General features: G+C 42.7%; 1 protein-coding gene across 2 annotated transcripts in view; it reads right to left on the bottom strand.

Moving 5' to 3' along the window:
* ccnd2a (cyclin D2, a) overlaps positions 1–20,731 on the bottom strand; it is a 137,295-nt gene that overhangs the window by 36,912 nt on the left and 79,652 nt on the right. For both annotated transcript variants that reach the window (XM_034534760.1, XM_034534761.1), the window contains one exon: positions 18,085–18,140. In XM_034534760.1, coding sequence (XP_034390651.1) covers positions 18,085–18,119 — 35 coding nt within the window. In that variant the 5' untranslated portion in view covers positions 18,120–18,140. The remainder of the gene's footprint in view (positions 1–18,084; positions 18,141–20,731) is intronic.

The following is a 20,731-nucleotide window of genomic DNA, read 5'->3' as shown; positions in this document are numbered from 1 at the left end:
ATGAGGACATGGGTTCACTATGAATAACACATATGAAGCATAAGCATCAAAAAAGCATACCGTAAATGTGCATTTACACACACACACACAGACACACACAAAATACACACAAACATACTCACACACACAGCTATATAATATTAAGCGTGCGGTTGTAGAGACTTTAGTTTTGTTTAACGGTCATTTTTACTAACCGTGGTTGAGTAACGTAAATAACGTAATAAGTATTTCTTCATTCTGCTGATGAGTAATTAGTTAAGTGATGTCATCCAACAGATCTTTTTTTTTTTTTTTTTCGTCCCATTGGCACTCACAAAAAGAGTTACAGCGATAATGACAGAAAGTTTGTCTGTAAGATTTAATTTATTTAGAAAGAAAAGGGTTGGCTAGCTCAGGGGCTAGTGAGTCGTCCGTAAAATCACCCGGTTGGGGGTTCGATCACCCGGCTCCTACTGTAGTGTCCTTGAGCGAGACTCTGAAACCCAAGTTGCTCACTGGGCACTTCACAGCAGCCCAGTGCTCCTAAATGTTTGGGATAGATTAAATTCAGACACCAACATTTTATGTATATGACAATTAAAATAAAGTTTCAAACTATTATTTTGTTGTATTACATAGTGTGACATATTGTCCTGTGTGATACAGAAGACATGTTTTTTTATTACTCATTTTGCACTGCACATTTGGACAGGTTTAAATGATTTTACAACAGTGTCCCTCAGAACGGTGCTTTAACTATAAAGTAAGTCAAATAAAGATCATGCTGCAAATGTTGAAATATATGATCCCCCAGAGGGGCGTTGGAACCAGAAAGACGACTCCAGACATCCTCGTTCTACTCCAGTTTCCAACAGCAGACATCTGGTTGATCCAGTTTCTCGGGTCAATTTGGCGTGGTTAAAGCCTCTCAGTGAACTTCACGACAGTTTGTTTGCCGGTGCTTTTTGCATGCAAGTTGGAAATGCCAGTATATCCTCAGGTAATGCACATGCAATGGGCAATAAATGAGTAAAGTGTGAGCGCTTCACGTTTCAGCAGCCCCCTTGTGAGGACAGAGACGGCTTCTATATTTCCATTTCTCTCTTTCTCTGAACCTGTATGGCTCCCATGACACCTGACAGCCTCCAGTGCGTCTGTACCTCTTATATACTGTCATGAAATGTCACATTGAATACATACGAGGGGACCATGTTTGGACGACACCATACTCAGATTAGTGTAAATGTTATAAAGAAGGATGTAGGTAAGAAAAGGGAGTTAAATAAATAGATGTCTGGAAAAACAGATGAGGAGATTACTTCTCTTCTTCGTATTTCTTTTCCTTCTATACTTCCTGCTCTCCTGGACGATCAACCTTGAGGAACATTTTCTTTCTGTCTCCGTCCCCACAGGAGGCATTGTGCATAAACACTCATAGCTCATATCACAGGAAGGAGAATCGGGAGGAGCTTGGTTGGACATAGACTGTGTGTGCATATGTTGCAGAGAATCCCCAAAGTGGACAGAGGAGCCATCCACAATGTGCCATCATGCTTTCTGCCCAGTGCATGCTGGGATAGACCCCAGCCCGCTTCAACTGCACACAAATATTAGGTGGAGAAAATGAAAGAGAAACCGCAAATTCTGAACATTTTTTGATGTTAGAAAAATAAAAAATGTTTTTAAAAAAAAAAAAAGATCTATCAGCAATCCAGTTCTCCAGGCTTTGTTGGAGTCAGGTGCGTTTGTAGGATTCAAAGAAAAGGGGGGGCTAAGCCCCAAGGGGAGTGTCACCTTTGTGAATGTGTGCGCGTGCAGTGCTTAGCAAATCTTTCAATCAGAAAGAGTGTGATTTTGCTCTAGTTTTGCTTGCATTCAGTATATGTGATATTCATTGTGATATTTTATGCTCATTTGGACACTATCATTGAGATAAAGATGAACTAGTTCAGTGTCAAATATACCATTCAATGGAAAAATATATATAATAATATATATTAATGCAAAAAATAGAGAGATGTCGATAGTTATTTCTTGTATTTCGAATTTGTTCGTTCACACTATCGCTCACTGGAGACAGTTTCTAACAAAATAGTTAGCTAGCTATTCCCTTTTATTTGCCTCAGGTAAACCTGAATGTAAGCAGGTAACACTCGTTAACAACTACCAACAGCCACATGCTGTAACTACCTGGACTTACAGGTCACTCCGTGCATCATTTATTTTGAGGTAAATTCCTGTCTGTCGTTGACGAGAGACGTTACTTGGCAGAGTGGGAGAGTCAGCGCAGCAGCATCCCCAAGGTCCTAGTGCCCGGGGGTTACATCGTAAAGTATGATGATGGGCTATTGGATTGTAATTTGAAGGGGGAGAAATCTGAACGCACACACATATGTAGCATGTTAGAGTTATAAATAATGTGTCCATGTCAGAAACAATAGTTTAATTTAATGACATCACAAAAAAAAAAATATATAATCATTTTAAAGCCAATAATGCCACATTATTTATGGTGGCTGAAGAACATTATGGGGGGGCTGAAGCCCCCCTAAAATAGGCCTAATGACGCCCCTGGTTGGCGTAAAGAACATCAGGATAGGTTGTGCTCCCTCTTTCTGGCTGTAGCTTAGTTATGAGGTGCCACAATCACTAGCTGCATGCAGACAGCTGCCCTGGCTGCAGGATCTGCTAGAAGGAGATGGGGATAACTGGCCAGGATGACGACAGGGGCTCAGTATCAATAACACATATGAATACGTTAAATACACACACACACACGCACACACACACACCCACACACACACACGCACACACACACACGCACACACACACACACGCACACACACACACACACACACACACACACACAGATGATACAAAGAAGCTCAACAAGCTGTTTGTTAGTTCTCTATTTCTGTACAGTTTGACCTACAAGACACAGATTAGAGGACACTGTCTAACCTTGCCTGTCAACAGCCCATTGTGTTTGGGTTTCAGAAAGAGTCCATATGGTCAGTTCTTGTGACCAATGTCATTCTGTCATCCCCCCCCATATAACGCAGCTTAATGAGAAGTGTCATGCCAATACAGAGAACGGCTTCAGTGCTTGTACATCTGTGGACTGTAACATCTTAAAAAACGTAACAGATGCACAATCTGTTAGTTGAAGTTAGTCGGAGATTACAGTTATTGTTTTTCAGTATACATGAGCATGTAGTTCAACACACATAATGGCAAATACCAGACCCACACTGCAACATGAATAAAGGGCTGAGCACATTCCTGTTGCTCTCCTACACTGTTGTGGCCGTTGCAAACAAGGTTAAAAGTTTGAAGTCGCAGAAGCGGAAGACGGCCTTCTCACAGTGGCTGCACGTAGCACATGTGTTGTTGTATTCTACTTGCTTTAGAAATAATAATAAAAACATAGTTTGGCTATCTGGTTGTGGTGTTTTTGGAGGAGGCGGAAGAGGAAGTGATCGGCTCGCGGTACTGCAGACCAACGGGGAGCCTAGCGCACTCGGAGAGATGTTTTACATTTTGAGAGGCACAAGCTGGTCCTTTAGTTTGCTTAATTGCAAAGGCGACTCTCTTGTGTAGCACAGGAACCATGCCGAGGGCTTACCGTTGTCTACGGTCTCAGGTGCTTGGTTGGGTGCAGATGCTGGTACATCACAATATCATATATAAAGAACTGGTAAAATGCATCCCGAGGAAAAGCCAAAAACACAGTTTAGATGTTTTTTTGTATTTTTGACACCTTCGATTATACTCACTTTAAAAGGCCAGTCAAGAGTTATGTTTCAAATTATTTGAAATTGTGCCCAAAGTAGCTCTGTCCCATAAGGTTTCTAAAGGTTTAGGAAAACACACACACACACACACACACACACACACACACACACACACACACACACACACGCACACACTAATTTCCCTCACTTTTACTTGATACGGTACCCAAATTCAGTTTACAGTTGGGCTTGTCTTGCATCCTTCTAAGGGTACATTTTGTAACTTTTATTGGTAACCAATTTGGTATTCTCACACGTAATGCAATGCCAGTATGCATGTGTTTGTATAATTGAGGTGACATCAAGCAACCGATTTACCAACCACGGTGAATGTGCACTATTCACGACACTGTAAAAGTAGCAAAAGATGGACAGACGGACACATATATAGATAGAGGAGGGAGATAAGAGGCAACGGAGAAAGTAAAGGAGAAAAAGGGGAAGGGGAGGGCGCTGTGCACAAAGGAGAAGCCTGGATTAGGTCACGAGTGGCAAGCGACATAGGTTGGATTTTTAACCAGTGAGATCACATCCTCTTCCCTAAACAGAGAAGGAACTCATCCTCTGGTGGACAGGACGGCCAAGCTTAGCCCCGCCTCTGTCTGTCTGTCTGTCTGTCTGTCTGTCATCTATTACCGAACTGAAACAGTGGCATGCACCCCTGTCCCTGTACGCTGAGTCTCTACACATGTCAGCGAGCTGCACATTGAGGGACACACAGCCAGAGTGTGTGTTTGTGTGTGTGTGTTTATGTTTAGGTGATCCATGTGGGAAGTACTTTAAGTCCATGGTATGTGTAGTATTTGTATGTAGTATGTGTGTATGGATCTTTGCGAGACTGCTATTTTGTTATTGAGTATATGTGAATGTGTACATATGCACTCATATGTCTAACTCTGTGGATGAGATCTTCAACATCATTCTCTGAGGGGGCTAAAATCCTCACACTGCTTCTTCATCAAATGACTTCATCTTTAGAGCAATACTCCTCTGGGATCCAGTGAGCACATCTTGTATTACAAATGTATAAGTGTTTAAATGGTTAAAGCTATAATAAAGATTGCAATTTCTCTTCAATTTTATTCTACAGATTTAACAAGGAGGGCAGACATAATTACGCATACAATTATTTAAACTACTCATAAAATGCACGTCTTAGGTCCGCCCTTCCCAGTCCAGTATTCCTCCATAGAGACACCTGCAACGCCTGTATTTTCACTGCGATGGACAGTCTGAACCATGACCTCCCTCAAATCTGCACTCATTCACTCCCAACCTAACTTTGTGGTATACAGTAAAAGTGCTGATAGGAGGTTAGCACTAAAATGTCCACTGAAAATATCACTACATAACATATCTGAAAGTCTTTATAAGGTAAAAGGAGCTCAGTGTTCACAGTGTCTATAAATCTCAGTTCTTGAGGGAATTCCATCACCAGATCAGCTTGAGGGATGCAGGTTTTTCTTTTGATTTATGTGACGAATGCGGCCTCACTTTTGTTATTGAAAAAATAAACAAATGTGCAGGCATGGGAACACACCAGGAATGCAGGTCTAATATTAATCCCTATCACACATGTTAGGTACCTATCCTTTTCAAGACTATGAATCATGCTTATTGCATAGAGAAAGGAACACACACAGCCCCTACTCCTGCCATCCAAACTTCTCTCCCACTTTCAATTCTCACATAAAGAGATACAATATATGAAGCCAATCCAGGTTTCTCTTCCACCCACACTCCCCTCCCTCCCTCCTTCCCATCCCTTGAACAGACATGACCCTATGTGTAGACTGCACCGTGAGTAGTAAAAGTCTGCGTTTGGTGAGCTGAGTGGAGATGGTGCACAGATGGAGATGTTCTCCCCTTACAGCCTCAACACTGTTAAAGTGAGTTAGAAAGATAGAGGAAGAAAGAGAGTGGTTGAGCTAAAGGAGGAGAGGAGGGGGCTGATTCCAAAAGAAAAGTAAAAACATGCAGCTTGTTATGGGAATGTTCCTCCCTCATGGCAATATTTCCTTCATGTCTTTAGCTGAGAAGCCTTTTATTCATCCCTCCACCTTTCTCTCTCTCTCTCTCTACACCCTCATTCTACTCTCCCTCCGCCCCTCCATCCCCCCTTTCCAGACTGGGCTTTCACTTTGGGGGGCCCTCAGCTTCCCTCTCGGCTGACCAGGGAGCTTTCAAGGTACCCTGATGGATGCTAATGCCGGACTCTTTCAGATCGTTTTACAGCCGGAGCCTTTGATCTGCCAGCAGGCCTCTCTCCACGGGCTGCCTGTCCTGAGAAAATGTAAATCCCCGCCTTACAGACACCTGTAAAAAAAAAAATAAGAAAGAGGGGGACAGAAAAAGAAGTTACTCCAAAGAAAAGGGGGAAGAAAAGATACAGTATTGTGACATTTGGTCAAAAAAAAGAGGGCATAGTTTAGATTGCGGCAGAGCGACAAAGAATGAGATGGAAATTGTGCGGAAATAAGAGCGAGAGGCAAAGAAAAAAAGGAGACAGGACTGCAGAGAAAGGATTGGAGAAACTGAGACATGGCAACCAACAAAGGAGGAAAAGAGGAATGGGTACCACAAAACAGAGAGACAGAAGGGACATGGATGGAGGCAATATAAAGAAAAGGCTAAAACAGCAAAAAAAAGAAGGAAGGTTTATCTAAAGACCCAGCATGCAAGACAGGGGATGAATGGCTGAGAGAGAGAAAGCAAGATGGAAATAGCAGAGAAAAAGTTGGTAAAAGCAGAGACAGATGGACAATTTGACTTGGGAAGAAAGAGACAGAAAGACAGCTCAGACAGACATATGAGGCCTGCTGCAAGGCTCAAGGGCGGATGTGTCTGTATGGTTGAAAACTTAGGAAGGAAGAAGTGAAAAAGAAAGTTTGGTGAAGGGGGACTCGGCAGCGTCGGGGACAGCAGTGAAAGAGGCCTTCCTCACCAGCGGCAGCAGCAGTGCTCTGAATAGCGGCGCTGCTGCTAGACAGCTGGGTGCAGCTGATCGGTGGACAGACTCTGTGGAAGAGCGCTTGTCTTCCTGCAGCCAGCTGCTGTGTCCAGAGGCCAGCAGTGACAGCACAAGGCTCAGAATTGATTGCCAGAGCTGGCAGTTCAATGGGGTGGATGGAGTGCAGTGAGGTTGACTTCTCTGAAGTAGTGTGCACTGTACAGCAGCAGCAGAGCACAGCTGGCACTCACTGTATCCTCTTCTGAGAAAAAGAAAAAAAGAAAACAGAGGGGAGAGAAGAGAGATTGCTATACTGGTGATCCTCCCTCCTTCTTTCTTTCATTCCGTGTTCCTTTGCCATCACTCTCTCCTCTTCCAGTCACTTACTATCATTTCTCGTCTCCTCTTCTCCGCAGAGAATGAGGAAGGAAATGACTGTCCTGCATTGAGAAGAAGTGCTCTGAACCTACAAAGCGTCATATGAGTCTCACTGTACAGCGAGCGTGCAGGTAAAGAGCTGTACACCAAGAGGAGAGGTTGCTTTGTATAGCCGGGGCTCTTCTTCCTGTGCGAGATGCAGGACCTGCGTCTGCAAACTCTATGCTCCATATTTGAGACTGATGTACAAATTCACTTGTTTGAGGCAAATCAAGCTTTCGTAACTCACTTTATTGATTTTATTGCTTGATTAGATACAGAGGGACGAGGAAAAGTGGGTAAAATCATCTATATTTCTGGAAATAAAAATGTCCACGGGGTACATCAAAGCCTCCTGCCAACCTGAAATCAAATATACCACCACTGTCATGATCATAACGCTGCCTCTTCTCTGATCAACACTCCATTCTGTATCCTCAGTCTCCTTCATACTCTCACCCACACCCCCCTCCACCTTCCTGTTGTCCTATCAAACCAGGAATGATGTCATTCTCCTTGTAGCTCCGGATGGGAAGAAAATCAAACCCAAAGTCCACAGTAGCAGCAGCATCCTCTTGTCTGCATGTCTGTTCCTTGTCAGTCCGTCTGTCTTTGTGTCTGATCGGCGCACATCCGGCCATCCTGACTCCCCTTCGACTCCCCCAGGCCTCTGTGTCAGGAGGAAGGAAGGAAGGAAGGAAGGAAAGCCCTGCGATCACACAGGAGGGAGGGTTGGGAGAAAGGGAGGGAGGAAGTGTGAAAGGGTGTCTTAGCTGGAGCTGATCCACTCCAATGGAGCCTCTCACTATAGAAGGGCTGTTTGGACAGGGACAAGGCCAAGCAGAAGTGTGTGTATGTGTGTGTGTGTGTGTGTGTGTGTGTGTGTGTGTGTGTGTGTGTGTGTGTGTGTGTGTGCGTGTGTGCATCTATGCCTGTGCACCAAGATCATCACGGTGATGGAGAAATTTGTGTTCTGTTGCATTTATTGATGTCTTAATTGGAAATATTCAGCATATCATTCTAGCTGGCCCAGTGAGGTAGTGTGTGTGTGTGTGTGTGTGTGTGTAACTCAATGCCTCTGTGAGTTCACTGTTTAACAGAGAGTGACAGCTTACCTCAGTGGAAATTCAACTGAGTCATCATGTTCAGTGACTGCGCTGAACATGGAGGGTTTAGCACTTCTTTTCCTCACAACACACGTACGTATAAGCGCACTCACAATTCCTTGACACACACACACACACACACGTGCACACACACACTTATTTTTGTGTGGTAAACTTGCGTGACCTACGATCAGTTGAGAAAACAACACCTCATCTATGCAGCGTGACAACGGGCCACAGCATCACCTTGCAGATTTTGCTGAGCAGTCTATCAACGTGTAAAAGTGGTGGCGGAAGACGCTGAATGCTGGAGAAGAGCTATGTGCTTTTGGCTCTGTCGCTGGAGAATGAGTTGGAAAAAGACATTTCCTGGTGTGAGCAGAGCAGGGCGGCCGGGAGGAAGCCAGGCAGTGAGACACAGCCACTGTCCACCAATTAGCTTCCTCGCTGCTGCAGGTGCAGACTGTGCTTGAACAGACTGGTGTTTGATCCCTGGAAGCCAAGGGAAGGTGTGAGCATCAGTAATCAAGGAATGGCTGGTAGCTACGACTGAAGAACGCTGCTGAAGAGCCTTTGAGAAAACTACTGAACTGACCTGTGGCTCAGCTTATATATATATAAATAAAAAATCCAGGTAATAGAAGCTAATAAGTTAAGAATGTATAAATGCTGCACCAATATAATATCCTCCCAGCTCAAATGAAAATGCAACTTGAGCGCCTGAGCAGTCCATCAGAGAGAAAGATAAAAGCATGACAGCGAGACAATATTCTTCCCCCATGTTTAAAAAAGCTGCCCCAGTATTGTGTTATGTGACAGGTGAGGGTAAAGTGCCTGTTGTGTGCTTGTTTTGCTTTTCTTTCTCCGCGGTTTTCTCTCCAGGTGCTAACAACATGACTGGTTTTCACCTCTGCAGCCCTGTTATGCTTCTCATTGGTTCCCTCGGTCCAATGAGCTGGTCCATCCTCATTCGAGGCCCTCAATAAGAGAAGCTTACACCTTTGTTCTCTGCCCACCCCGAAATGAATCGTTCCCGTACAACTAAACTCCTTTTCAATTACGTTTCCAGCTAAACTTATTTTCTCTCGAATTAAGATTGCAGTTTAAAACACGTGGTTAACTTAGTCAAAACGGCAACAAAAATAGTTGGTAATGTTGAGTAAAACATCAAGGATCAAAATAAGTACGTTTGTTAACTTTAAATTACGGAAATAAATAAAAATAGGTTAATGTAGACTTTTGGTCTCACACAGGACACAAACAGGCCACCCATCTTCCCTGGTCTATGATTAGAAAAAAAAGCTGGACACAAGGCTTATTGCTTGGTACCACCTCCGTATTTGTTTTTAGGTCTTTAGGTCACATTAGGTCTTTTGTTTGCTTTCTTGTTTTCAGATGTAAGGCTTAGTTTTGTTTTATTAATTTCTATTTATTTGGCATTACCACTTTATCCCGACCTCCCCCACAGTTTAAGTATCGAGATGAGCAACAAATCAATCACTTTCATTTTCACATCTACCGTCTCGTTTGAATTCTTTGGTTGTCCCGTTATCGGCGTAACAATTGTCCATGAATCAACACATCACTTCCTGTATTGTGTCATCATTGTTTTGTTAGATTTATGATTTCTCTCGCTTTCTTCTGTGTATGCAGCTGATAAGACTTACAGTCGGGGCTTGAAGAGGCACACCCTTGCCTGCTCTTGTTCAGCTACTAAAAATAAGCGGTGAAGTAATGTGAAAAACACTGCTCTATTTACATTCTGTTAAGTTACGGCCTCGACACTGCCGTCCTGCCTGCAGTGTCGAATCTGGGCTAAATGACTGAGGGGAAATTTCGCAGCTTCTTTTGCTGCCGAGGGAAAGGGTATACGATGAGAAGAGTGGAAATAGAGAAAACACAGAGAACTGAATAAGACAAACTGAAGCTGGAGAGCAAAGACATGACAAATTATTGAGACAACATCTGATATAAAAAGATGAAACGAGTCAAGCAGAAACAAACCAAATGTTGAACATAAAAAAGAAAAAGAAAAAGGAAGAGATGCCAGAGCAAGATGAGAAGAGGAGAGCGTCAGACATGTGAGTGTGTGTGTTGTGTCTGTGTGCGTGTGTGTGTGTGTACTGTGACATCTCATTCCTTCCTAATAGCCAAAGGGAGGTGGGGGACAGAAATAACAGACACAGCAGGGCGGATGGCGGATACAAATCTCTTTGGCTGAATTTGTGAATGATTGGGATCAGAGGGGCACGTGGACGGATGTGTGCACTCTGCTAAGACCCTGCCTGACATCACGCTTCCCCTCTGACGACACTGTTGTCCTCAAACAGAGAGAGCGAGAAGGAGGCAGGCAGAGGTACCAAATGCCAAGAGGACCCACAAATGCACTCACTGTAGCCAGCTGGCTTTATGACGTAGATTCTTAAAGCAGGAAGCACACTTGTTGTAGATATAGGGCTTTCTCTCTCTCTCTCTCTCTCTCTCTCTTTCTCTAGACATGTACATGTTGATCAAACATGCCACTCACACTGTTTGGTTTCTCAAGTCATTATACCAGCTGTAATTGAACAAAATGCTACGTGGCGCATGGGAATCGTACACTTCCATGCATTTGATTGGCCAGTCGTAGACTGCCTCGAGCTGCTCTGGTAATATTATTTACATGACTAATTCATTTAAAATCGATTATTAAAAAAGCAATGAATTTCATCATCAACTAGTTGTGTTTATGCTACGATTCACGGCACACGCTGTGGCAAGATCTTCTAGGGAGGGCAGAAAGCCAGCACTCTAATGTGATGAATAACAGGAAATGACGCCACCTCCTTTGTCTCTGAAATAAACATAAACAACGATACAGCGGAGAAATGTGCAGGGACACGCGCAGTATTTGCAGGTTCCAATTTAAAAACAAACAGAAAACAGAAAAAAACTCAGTTTTTTCTTTGTTTTGTGATGGAATAATGTTGCTCCTGATAATTTTCAGCTAACGCTTGTTACAGCTCACTCGCGGCTACATTGAGCCATCACAAATGGAGGGACTAGAAAACAGACGGAAGGTTTTTTCTGTCGCTTACATTTGTTTAATGAACCGGAACATGTGCATTTGTCCGTTGAAAGAAACACAACTTCACATTTAGCTAACGCTAATTAGCTGAAATTAGGTTAAAGTACGTTGGATTAAAACATAATGAAATAGATCTTTTAGAATATTTCATACCATTAGTCGGAGACGGTCCAAAATTAAACCTTATATTTTTCACAACAGAAACTTAGACCATATCTAATCAAAGCACTTTTCATACAAAAGCTAAAAGTAGAAATGCAACCCATTTAAACAATTTGAAATCGACAACTAGACAATGAAAAAGACAGTAGATGCTAAAATATACAAGTGAAATAAAAAAAAAATAATAATAACAGACATTTTAGAATTTTGCAAAGATTTAATTTAATTTTTTTATAAAACGCTGTAAAAACCCCGCTTTAAACAAAGTAATAATAAACAAATGAATCGATCATCAGAATATTCGTTAGTTGCTAATTTATAGCAAGACATTGAGGTGGATTGTCTGCCTGAGTTTGTGTTTTGGGTTCATTCACGATGGATAACATGAACTCCTTTGAGAACATCGGTCCTGTCAACGATGTATCAGTAGTCAGAGAGATGATCTCACTTATGTGCTTAGAGATGATACTTCAGCAAATGTGTCCTCAAATGTGTCCCTGTCTTAGTTATCGATGCCAAGGTTTAAAAAAAAACACCAACGTAGGAATTTATTAGTGTCTGTTTTTAAACAGGTACTATCTGATTTTTAAAAATGCCTTAGTAGCAAAAACAATCTTTATTTATGATTGAAAACGTTTTAATCAGATGTCTTAAAGAAAGATAATATGTGACCATAGAGCGGCAAAACAGGGGACCATTTCCTGACTGCATGAATATCTCCAACAATCTCCTTTTTGGCTTGAAACAATTTGGAAAGTCTTGGGTGAGTAAAATAATCACGTAACAAAGCCTTGATTAAGCCACTTAGGGACTGATGGAGGGCAACATGGTTTGATATGGATAATGAGATGTGGTTCTGTGCACATTAAGTGGCCAATTTTTATTTCATTCCACTGATTCCACTACATTAATAACTTATGTGATATTCCAAATGAATACAGTGTGACAGCAGGCATGGTAGCTACAGTGGAGCAAAATCCAACTGATGATGAAACAAAGCACGGGCTTAATTGTGTATTTTGCCACCGCTCACCTTCCCCTCCCAATTCCTTGATGAGGAAGAAGAATTAAAAGTAGCCTGTTTGCATCTTATCTTCAGGAAATAGCATTAGCCAAAATTGTACTCTTGGGTTGCGGCATGAAAGGGATGGCATGGTCGCGACCATAATTTGCCTTGTCCCCCGACGTGCGGCCTACCTCTGATCCAGAGCCAGGGCTGGGCAGGAAAGGCAGAAGGTGGGCAGGCGAGGGTCAGCAGCCCTGGGTGGGCTCCACCACTTGGGCCTCGCTAATGGGTCGGCAGCTATCAGCCTGGTATGTCGGTATGCAGGCCGCCACTGCTCATGCCGACATCAGGAGATTTAAAATCGTCCGTAGCAGACGACTGTGAAACCAGAGTGGCCACCCTGCCCACTCAATGCCACGATCACTGAACATCCAACTCTCGTCTTCTCAGTGAAGCGAAGCCAACAGAGCATAAACTGCAGTCAGTTAGCTCTGCGTGGTCCGGGCTAATCTCTTGTGCTTTTTTTTGTGCACGTTTCCTTGTTTTCTCCTTCTCGGAGGGAGCAGAACAGTTTTTCTCAGCTCACTCACGTCCCACAATGAGAACTCAGCCTTTTCCCAGCAGTTTCCACAACGGCAGCTATTTTTCCCATGCTCTCCTTTCAGCGAACCTATTTGGGGCATTGAGGCTATCAAACCAGCTGAGAATGAAAAAATAACACTTCGAGAAGTCAAGAAACGCGCACAAAAAATCTTTTCAATAGGCACAAATCACTTCTCAATTTAACCACACCATTGTTTCTAAACATGTCTTTAAAAACTCTGTTTTTATAAACAACTTTTTACCAGCACAACTCTTGTTCTTATTTACTGAAGTGTTACATGATGTTTCCTGTGCTTTCAGAAACAATGAGCTAATCGAAAGGCTGAGCGGCTGTATTTACAGCTTCTTTTGTGACCAATGTGTCAGGGTGAATGGCTTGTCTGGCCCTGAGGCAAACATACAACCTGCCATTCAGGGTAACGGCCGTGTCAATGAGAGAGGCATATCACCTTTGCTCCCAGTATTTTACGACACAAGGGTCCAATAGTAACACAGCTCTGGGGCAGCGGGCAGCATCGCGGCCCCAACAGAGAGCTGAAGAGAGAACTGTCAAAGATGCAGTGTCGAGTATCTACTGATGGGACACTCAAGTGTCCCCCATTGCATAGTAAAAAGGTTGTGATGTACAGTGAAGTGCAGGGAGCTGAACAAAAACAGGAAGGCGAGGGAATGTATATTCTATAAGAGCTCTTTGATGCGATAACAAGAGGTTCTCACAATGAGACGAAAGGCTGTGACACCACAAGACAGCTTACTGGCCGGCTTATCAGAGGACGACTATTAATACCAGTGAGACGTTGTCCCCCTGTCCCCTGAGGGAGAAAGCTGAAGGAAGTCATCGATTCTTCCCACCATAACGTCTGGGAAGGACAGACCTTGCCTTTTCCCTTTTGGGTGACGAGGGTTATTATTCTCTTTGAAAGGGCCCTCACAAGGACTATTTCTGTGTCTGAGTTATGGCGAGACATTATAGAGTCAGAGTCGGATCGCCTGTAGCACCAACAAACAGCCGTTGTTGCCGCCTCCCCTTCCCAGGACTGTTTCCTGATCTCTGGGGTCATTTTAATCTTCGCAAGCACTGTCTGATCTGTCTAAATAAGATGTTTTAATTATTATTCTCGCGAGAAAAATAACATCCGTGGTAATTTCTTCAAATGCTAACGACCGGGGATTACTTGACGAGGACCTCTAGTGGCCGTGTGAAATATAAAAGTTGTCTCTCCGCAGCCAAGGCGGAAGTAGTAAGATGTTCTTATAACACTATAAATCATGATGACTATATTTTCCGAACCTTAACAAGGCAGTTCTTTTTAACCTGGACCAAAATCTGCTTTGTAAGGCAATGAGGAACAATGCTGTTTGCTCATGGAGGTCATTTTGAAAGAACTTGCAATCAACATATTATGTCATTCAGCTTTGAGGACTCACTGCAGATACAAAACAGTTCAAACATGGCTACAGTATCAGGGACCTACATCATAGTGTAAGATTTTTCTTTTTTTACACTATATCAAAGCTGAGAAAGAAACAAAAAACGAAACAGTCACACATTACACAACTCATGTAACGCTTTCAAACACTGGAATGTCTTTCATTTCATTTGTTTCCTTCACCATAGTATCTGCTTACTCTTTAGGATTTCCTTTTTTTTTTTAAATTGCTTTCATTCTAATTTTGTTTACGTAACTTTAGTTTATTTCCTGTACCAGAGTGTGCTACATTGCTCGGTTTTACTTATCTTCTTCCCTTATTTAATGTTTTGCATTTGCTCTTGTTTTTTTTTTTTTTTACTCTCTCTATACAGCCCCTTAAGTCATTGTGGAAGAAAAAAGTATCTCTGAAAATGAGCAATGCCATGAGGGGAGTGTGCTACAAGTCTAACACTCATGTACACCTTAACCCAAATATTATATTTGGAGAATTTGTACTTGTGTGGGAGAATGTTGAATTAATCAGTGAAATGTTTGCTTGTTTAAGTAGAGGAAAAGAGAACAGACAGAAAATGAGACCGAGACATTTGGATGCCAGAGCCGCTGTCAGAGCAGGTCCTGGTGGCAGAGACGGTGGAGGACAAACTGCACAGTGGTTGAGACAGGATGAGGATGAGAGGAAGACAGACAGCATCTGTGTGTGTGTGTGTGTGTGTGTGTGTGTGTGTGTACGTATCAATGCATGTGTGCTAGTAACACTCTTCCTCTGGCAGGCCCAACCACTAGGCCCTCCTGTGTGTGTGTGTGTGTGTGTGTGTGTGTGCGTGTGTGTGTGTGTGTGTGTAGATCTGGAGCAGTTAGAACAGCAGTAAAGCAGATGTTTCCTCTGTTTGGCTACAGAACATGAACATGAAGACAAAACAAGGGTCTAACACCAGAAGACAGGATCTCATTGATCATACCTTCAGTAACAGTCAAAACTGCAACCAACAAACAAGAGAGATAATACTGAAAATGTGTAATTCCATTTAGTTCCATAGCAAACATCTTATTATCTGAGTGACGCAATTCTGCAATGACGGGTGATATTCTATCACCCTACTGTGCATCACGTGGCACTTGTTAGCGGTGTGCCGCTGTGCATTTTCAGTATCTTTTGTCAGTTTCTCTTTTGAAGTTATCTGCGTCTAGCACAGACTCATTCTTACAATAAATGTGTACAAAGTATTCAGATCCTTCACTAATATCACACAGTGAAAAATCAGCACATTTGGAGATGCATGGTTTCCACTAGACAGGGTGGAAAAAGAGTAACAAAGCTGAATATTTGCGTAAACGTATAAAGTTTCATTAAGTGGTTATACTGAAGTTACATTCCACCACTGCTGAGAGATAATCTGCATAACCCCCCTTGCGTTGCAGCTAATGACGACAGTAAGTCAACACTTTGTTGAAATGCAAATGTGTGTGAGAGCGGTTGAATGACTGGAAGATGGTGCAGCGAGGTCCAGTGAGCTCCAATCGTTCCCGGTTTCGGTAAACTGTGAGGAGCGGGGCAGCTGCACAGCGCTAATCCTAACAGGCAAACGTTGTGAACACAAGTGTTCTGCTGCTGCTGAAAAGCCAACCACATGTCAAAAGTGTCGAGTCACCCTGAGAGCAGCCACTTGACCCAGGAATGCTCTATCCCACTGGACTACGCTGCGTGTATCGCAGACAGCGGCCAAATAGAATGAAGAAAGTGATCTTGGTCTTTAATGGTCACTTCTCAACTTAATGCTTTCGTGTTTGATGAAACACAACCGACCCAGCGTGAGACCACATCTGGAGAGGAATGATGTGCAACTCAGCAGGAATTCACGCCAACCAATCCAAAGTGTACGCAAATCAATATAGTACCATCAAAGTATTTAAGAACACTGGATCAAATGACAAGATCACAGCACTAAAATAATGACTGTATTGGCGTTAAGATTTTATATATTTTCCCCTGAAGATAACATGAAAATACTGGGGTTGTGTTATGTTTGAGGAACAGACGTCAACATCATGACACATCCAATCGTCTCTCCGGCTCGCTTCCATGAGGGATGTTAATGGTTTGTTACTGGTTTGCAATGTTTATGGCTCCTTCTCTTTGAGATGGTAAAATGTAATTAGAAATACCATTGGGCTGTTTTACATGCATGTTTGCTGTATTCAAAATGAGGTGTGTTTTTGTAGATTTTTGCACGTTATTTCTATTTAAATTTCAAAATACATTTGAAAGATATGAAATATAATTTTTTTTATATGAATGCTTCTTTTCTTCAGAAAGTAAAAAAACAGGTGTTACGAAAGGAGACACCTGTTAAATAATCAGGGTCTTCTTATTTTCAGGCCAATACAGTACAGACATATGAATTTAAATTAAATCATCGACCCCCTTCTTCAGCATTAATATAATATACATACTTGTTACATAATGTAGTATTCATTTTTACATATGTTTTATATATCGTTGTGTAGTATACTGTGCACATTTTCTTATAACTTCTCTATGTTTATATAGGTTTATATTTTTATTCTAAAATGGAACAACAGTAACATAGCACATAGCCGCCCCCGTAGATCAATACATGCCTTTGACACCATGTGAAAACAGCCAAAGACATATGATTAGCATTTTAAAAAGCAATTCAGTCATTGTGTGCACAATGATAGAAGCAGAGAAACCACCTATAGCTAACATTTACAGGAATCGATGCTTGTGGGGTTTCAGTGGCAGAGAAAGACAGTAGTGGTATCATATCATTCTGATACTGAAGATGACAAGGTCAATAATAGGGATGTATACACCTGCAGCAAGTCCAAGATTAGACAATGGTGCACAACGCCAGCCATGAACTGGGTAACCCGGAGCAATATGACATTAGTCAAATAACTACTCAAACATGTGATTGCGAAACAAATGTCAACATCAGCACAACTGCAGGCAGGCTGATCCCAGCTACATTAAGTTTCATTTCTAAAGTACCATCAGAGAGTGTAATGAGCTAAATGTTACACTCACTCACTCATTTCTTTCAAAAACAACAGACGAAGACGACAAGCAGGCAGAAGAAAGCTATTCATGCTCCTGCACAAGACAGACAAGCCAGCGAGACTGGTTTCAATAAAAAAAAACTATAAGCCCGGCAGCGCTACAGTCTGTTGTTAACAGAGATGGCATCCGGGGATAAGAGGGGCACTCACTAACACAATATGTACTGTCTTCTGGAGGCATTTCCAAAACATCTAATCGATTCTTTCCACTGAAGTGAAGCATCCGTGTCTATGCTACAGAGCCGCGTAATGTTTCAAGACATGCAACGTACATTCTCTGACACACAGCCGAGGGCCATCTGACATATCTTGTGTCCGCTCATACAGCGCTTGTGAGTCATTGACAATGTGCATCGTTCAGGCCAGTTTGACTTGAGATCCAGCTCAAACACAGAAGTAAGGCACACGGACGCGCTCACATGAATCCGCAGCTCACGTAAGCTCAGCGGAAAAAAAGGAAGAAGAAAAAAAGGCACGTTGTCTTACCTGAGATCACCTCCCGAGGCGAGTTCTGAGCACATCCCACTGGTAGGATCCCATTCCTAGAAGACACAATATGGAGTCAAGTGATGATGATGAATGACTTTTAAAAAACGTTTCAAGATGACACACAAAAGTGTTGCTTGTGATAGGCCGTGGCTCAGTTCTTTGAACAGTAAGTTGTCATACAATTGATAACAGATTGTAATTTCCTATAACTGACAGTCAGATAAAATAAGCTCTGAAACATTCTGATCATTGCAAAAAGAAAGATTTGATGTGTCGTACTTTCCAGGACATTTCCTCAATTAAATCACAATGAAGTGTGCCTCATCACATGGAACTAAATCTCATAATATTGGTTTCATGTAACATGAGAACAGACGCTGGGTTAATACATTACTCTGCATCTTGTTCCCCCTCCTCTCATATGCACTTGAGGTCTTATCACTCATCACAATGACTTGGATGAGAAGAGCGAATTATTCCACAAAGAAGCCAATTGACTTAATGCTAAGTATCCTTCATATCAGGTGTAATCTCCTGCTTTCCCCATAGAGATCATCTTATGAGAGCGATGCAGCGAAGCCTAAGGGCCTTTCACCACGCCGGGTCAGAGAGCTAGCTTCACTTCCGAAAGTTCATGCCCCACCCCTCTCTCCCCAGGTCCTGCGGAGCTTCACTTAACAGTAAGACGAGGTTCAATTCACCTGGAGGCAACACAAGGAGTGGGCGATGAATGCAGCAGTGATGGAGCACGGGAGGCGGGGAAGCTGTAGCATGAACGCCAGAGAAGTGTGAAGTTATCAAAAAACATGGCATTTCCTTTTTCTTTGTTTTTTTGTTCAAACTGAATACAGTCGGGATACAAAGCAGCTGAAAAGCAGGCAGGTTTGAATTAGATCCCTCAATCATCAGAAGTCAGGAAATGGGATCAGATGAATGAGAGCAAGACATCCAGGACTTAAGATCCTACATTGTCTGAGACGGTTTTTTAAACGTCTTCCATTATCTAGCCTTGTCTTTGAAACCTGAGATCCTGGCAGAGCACATTAGTGACTCGCTTCCTGATAAACACATGTAAGACAACCAGAGCAGGAAACCTGACTTGCCTGTAGCTTTGTGCTGGGACGGTCTCATGCCATCCGATAACATTTATTACACTTGATGAACGACAAATCTTGCAGCACCTGCAGCACCTGCAGCACCTGCACTTCCTCTTTCTCTCTGAACCTGTTGTTTTCTTGCGCATTTCCATCTCTCTCTCTCTCTCTCTCTCTCTCTCTTTAGCTCCATGCGTGAATGTGCTGACAGTGTACTACCAGCTTTCAGGTCTGTCATGTCCTGAGATGACAGCAGCTGCTGGGACGGGCCATACTGAGTGCAGCCGAATGCCTCAGTGGAAAGGGAATCTCCCAGGAACAATGCTACACTCATTAGTGCTTCAAACAGCCTTTGCTGTGCATCTTCAGTTCTGAGGCAGAAGATGAACAGCTGCCTTTTATCAGGGTATTAGAGAGTTTCTCTGTTATGCGTCCGTCTGCTTGTGTGTGTGTGTGCGCGCATGTTACGCAATGCTAACAGTTCATCCAGGTGGGTGATAACAAAGAGGAAAGGGTGCAGGTAGAATCCCAGACCTATTCTGGCTCCCTAATCTCCCCATTCTGACACACACTTTGATTTGTGAGTCAGGCCAAAGCCTCAGCAAACAGCTTGTTGCGTCGCCACCCAAGAAAAAAGACTGAGAGAAACTTTTTCATTCAAGTCTTTGGTCTTCTCTGCGTTTGTTCAAGGAAGTTCACCTATCTTTTCAACCCCAGGTAAACTGGGGAGGAAAAAACAGATGAGTGGCAATTGTCAGTGTCCACCCTTCTCCCCTTTGTGAAGCGGTTTATTTGAGGCCTGTTGACGACCAGGCAGATGTTTCTTCACACACACACACACACACACACACACACACACACACACACACACACACACACACACACACACACACACACACACACACACACACACACACACACACACACACACACACACACACACACACACGACTTGTGAATGCATGAAAACACACAGTCACACAATGTTGACAGAGATGTTTCAGATCATCACAAATAGAGGGAAGATAAAGAAGAAATAATAGATAATTCAGAAGAAAAGATAGTAGAGAGAAGAGGGTTGGAGCTGGAGGCGTTTAACAGGACAAAGCTGTGAATTCCTGTCCTGTTTTAGCAGGTTAGTAGCATTTCTTCTGAAAAGGAAGAAACTCTTCTTCTGTATCTCAAATGTTTTTTGTTGTTGTTATTGTTATAGTTCTTTTTTGCTAGGCATGATAAAATACAGATGTGAAAAATAATCACTGAGACACACATTACATCACAAGCATTTCTCTCAGAAAGGCAAGGAGCATGGGCGTGAATGGATGGACACTGGTTTGGGTTTGTGTGGACTCGGAGAGGACATTTTGGTTGTTTGATGTGTCTGCAAAACATTACAAAATGATAGGAATACTAATAGTACTAGTGCTACCAGTACAACTACTAAAGTTGGATGATGACTGATGGAATAATGATGGGATGGAATAGGGTTGGATTATTGGGGATTGTACTGTTAGGCGCATTGGCCGAATTAGGTAAATTCATTAGCAAAA

Source organism: Cyclopterus lumpus, chromosome 6, assembly GCF_009769545.1.
Source record: "Cyclopterus lumpus isolate fCycLum1 chromosome 6, fCycLum1.pri, whole genome shotgun sequence".
NCBI classification, from domain to species: domain Eukaryota; kingdom Metazoa; phylum Chordata; class Actinopteri; order Perciformes; family Cyclopteridae; genus Cyclopterus; species Cyclopterus lumpus.
The sequence above is the reverse complement of the archived record's forward strand: the minus strand, read 5'-3'. Positions and strand labels throughout refer to the sequence as shown.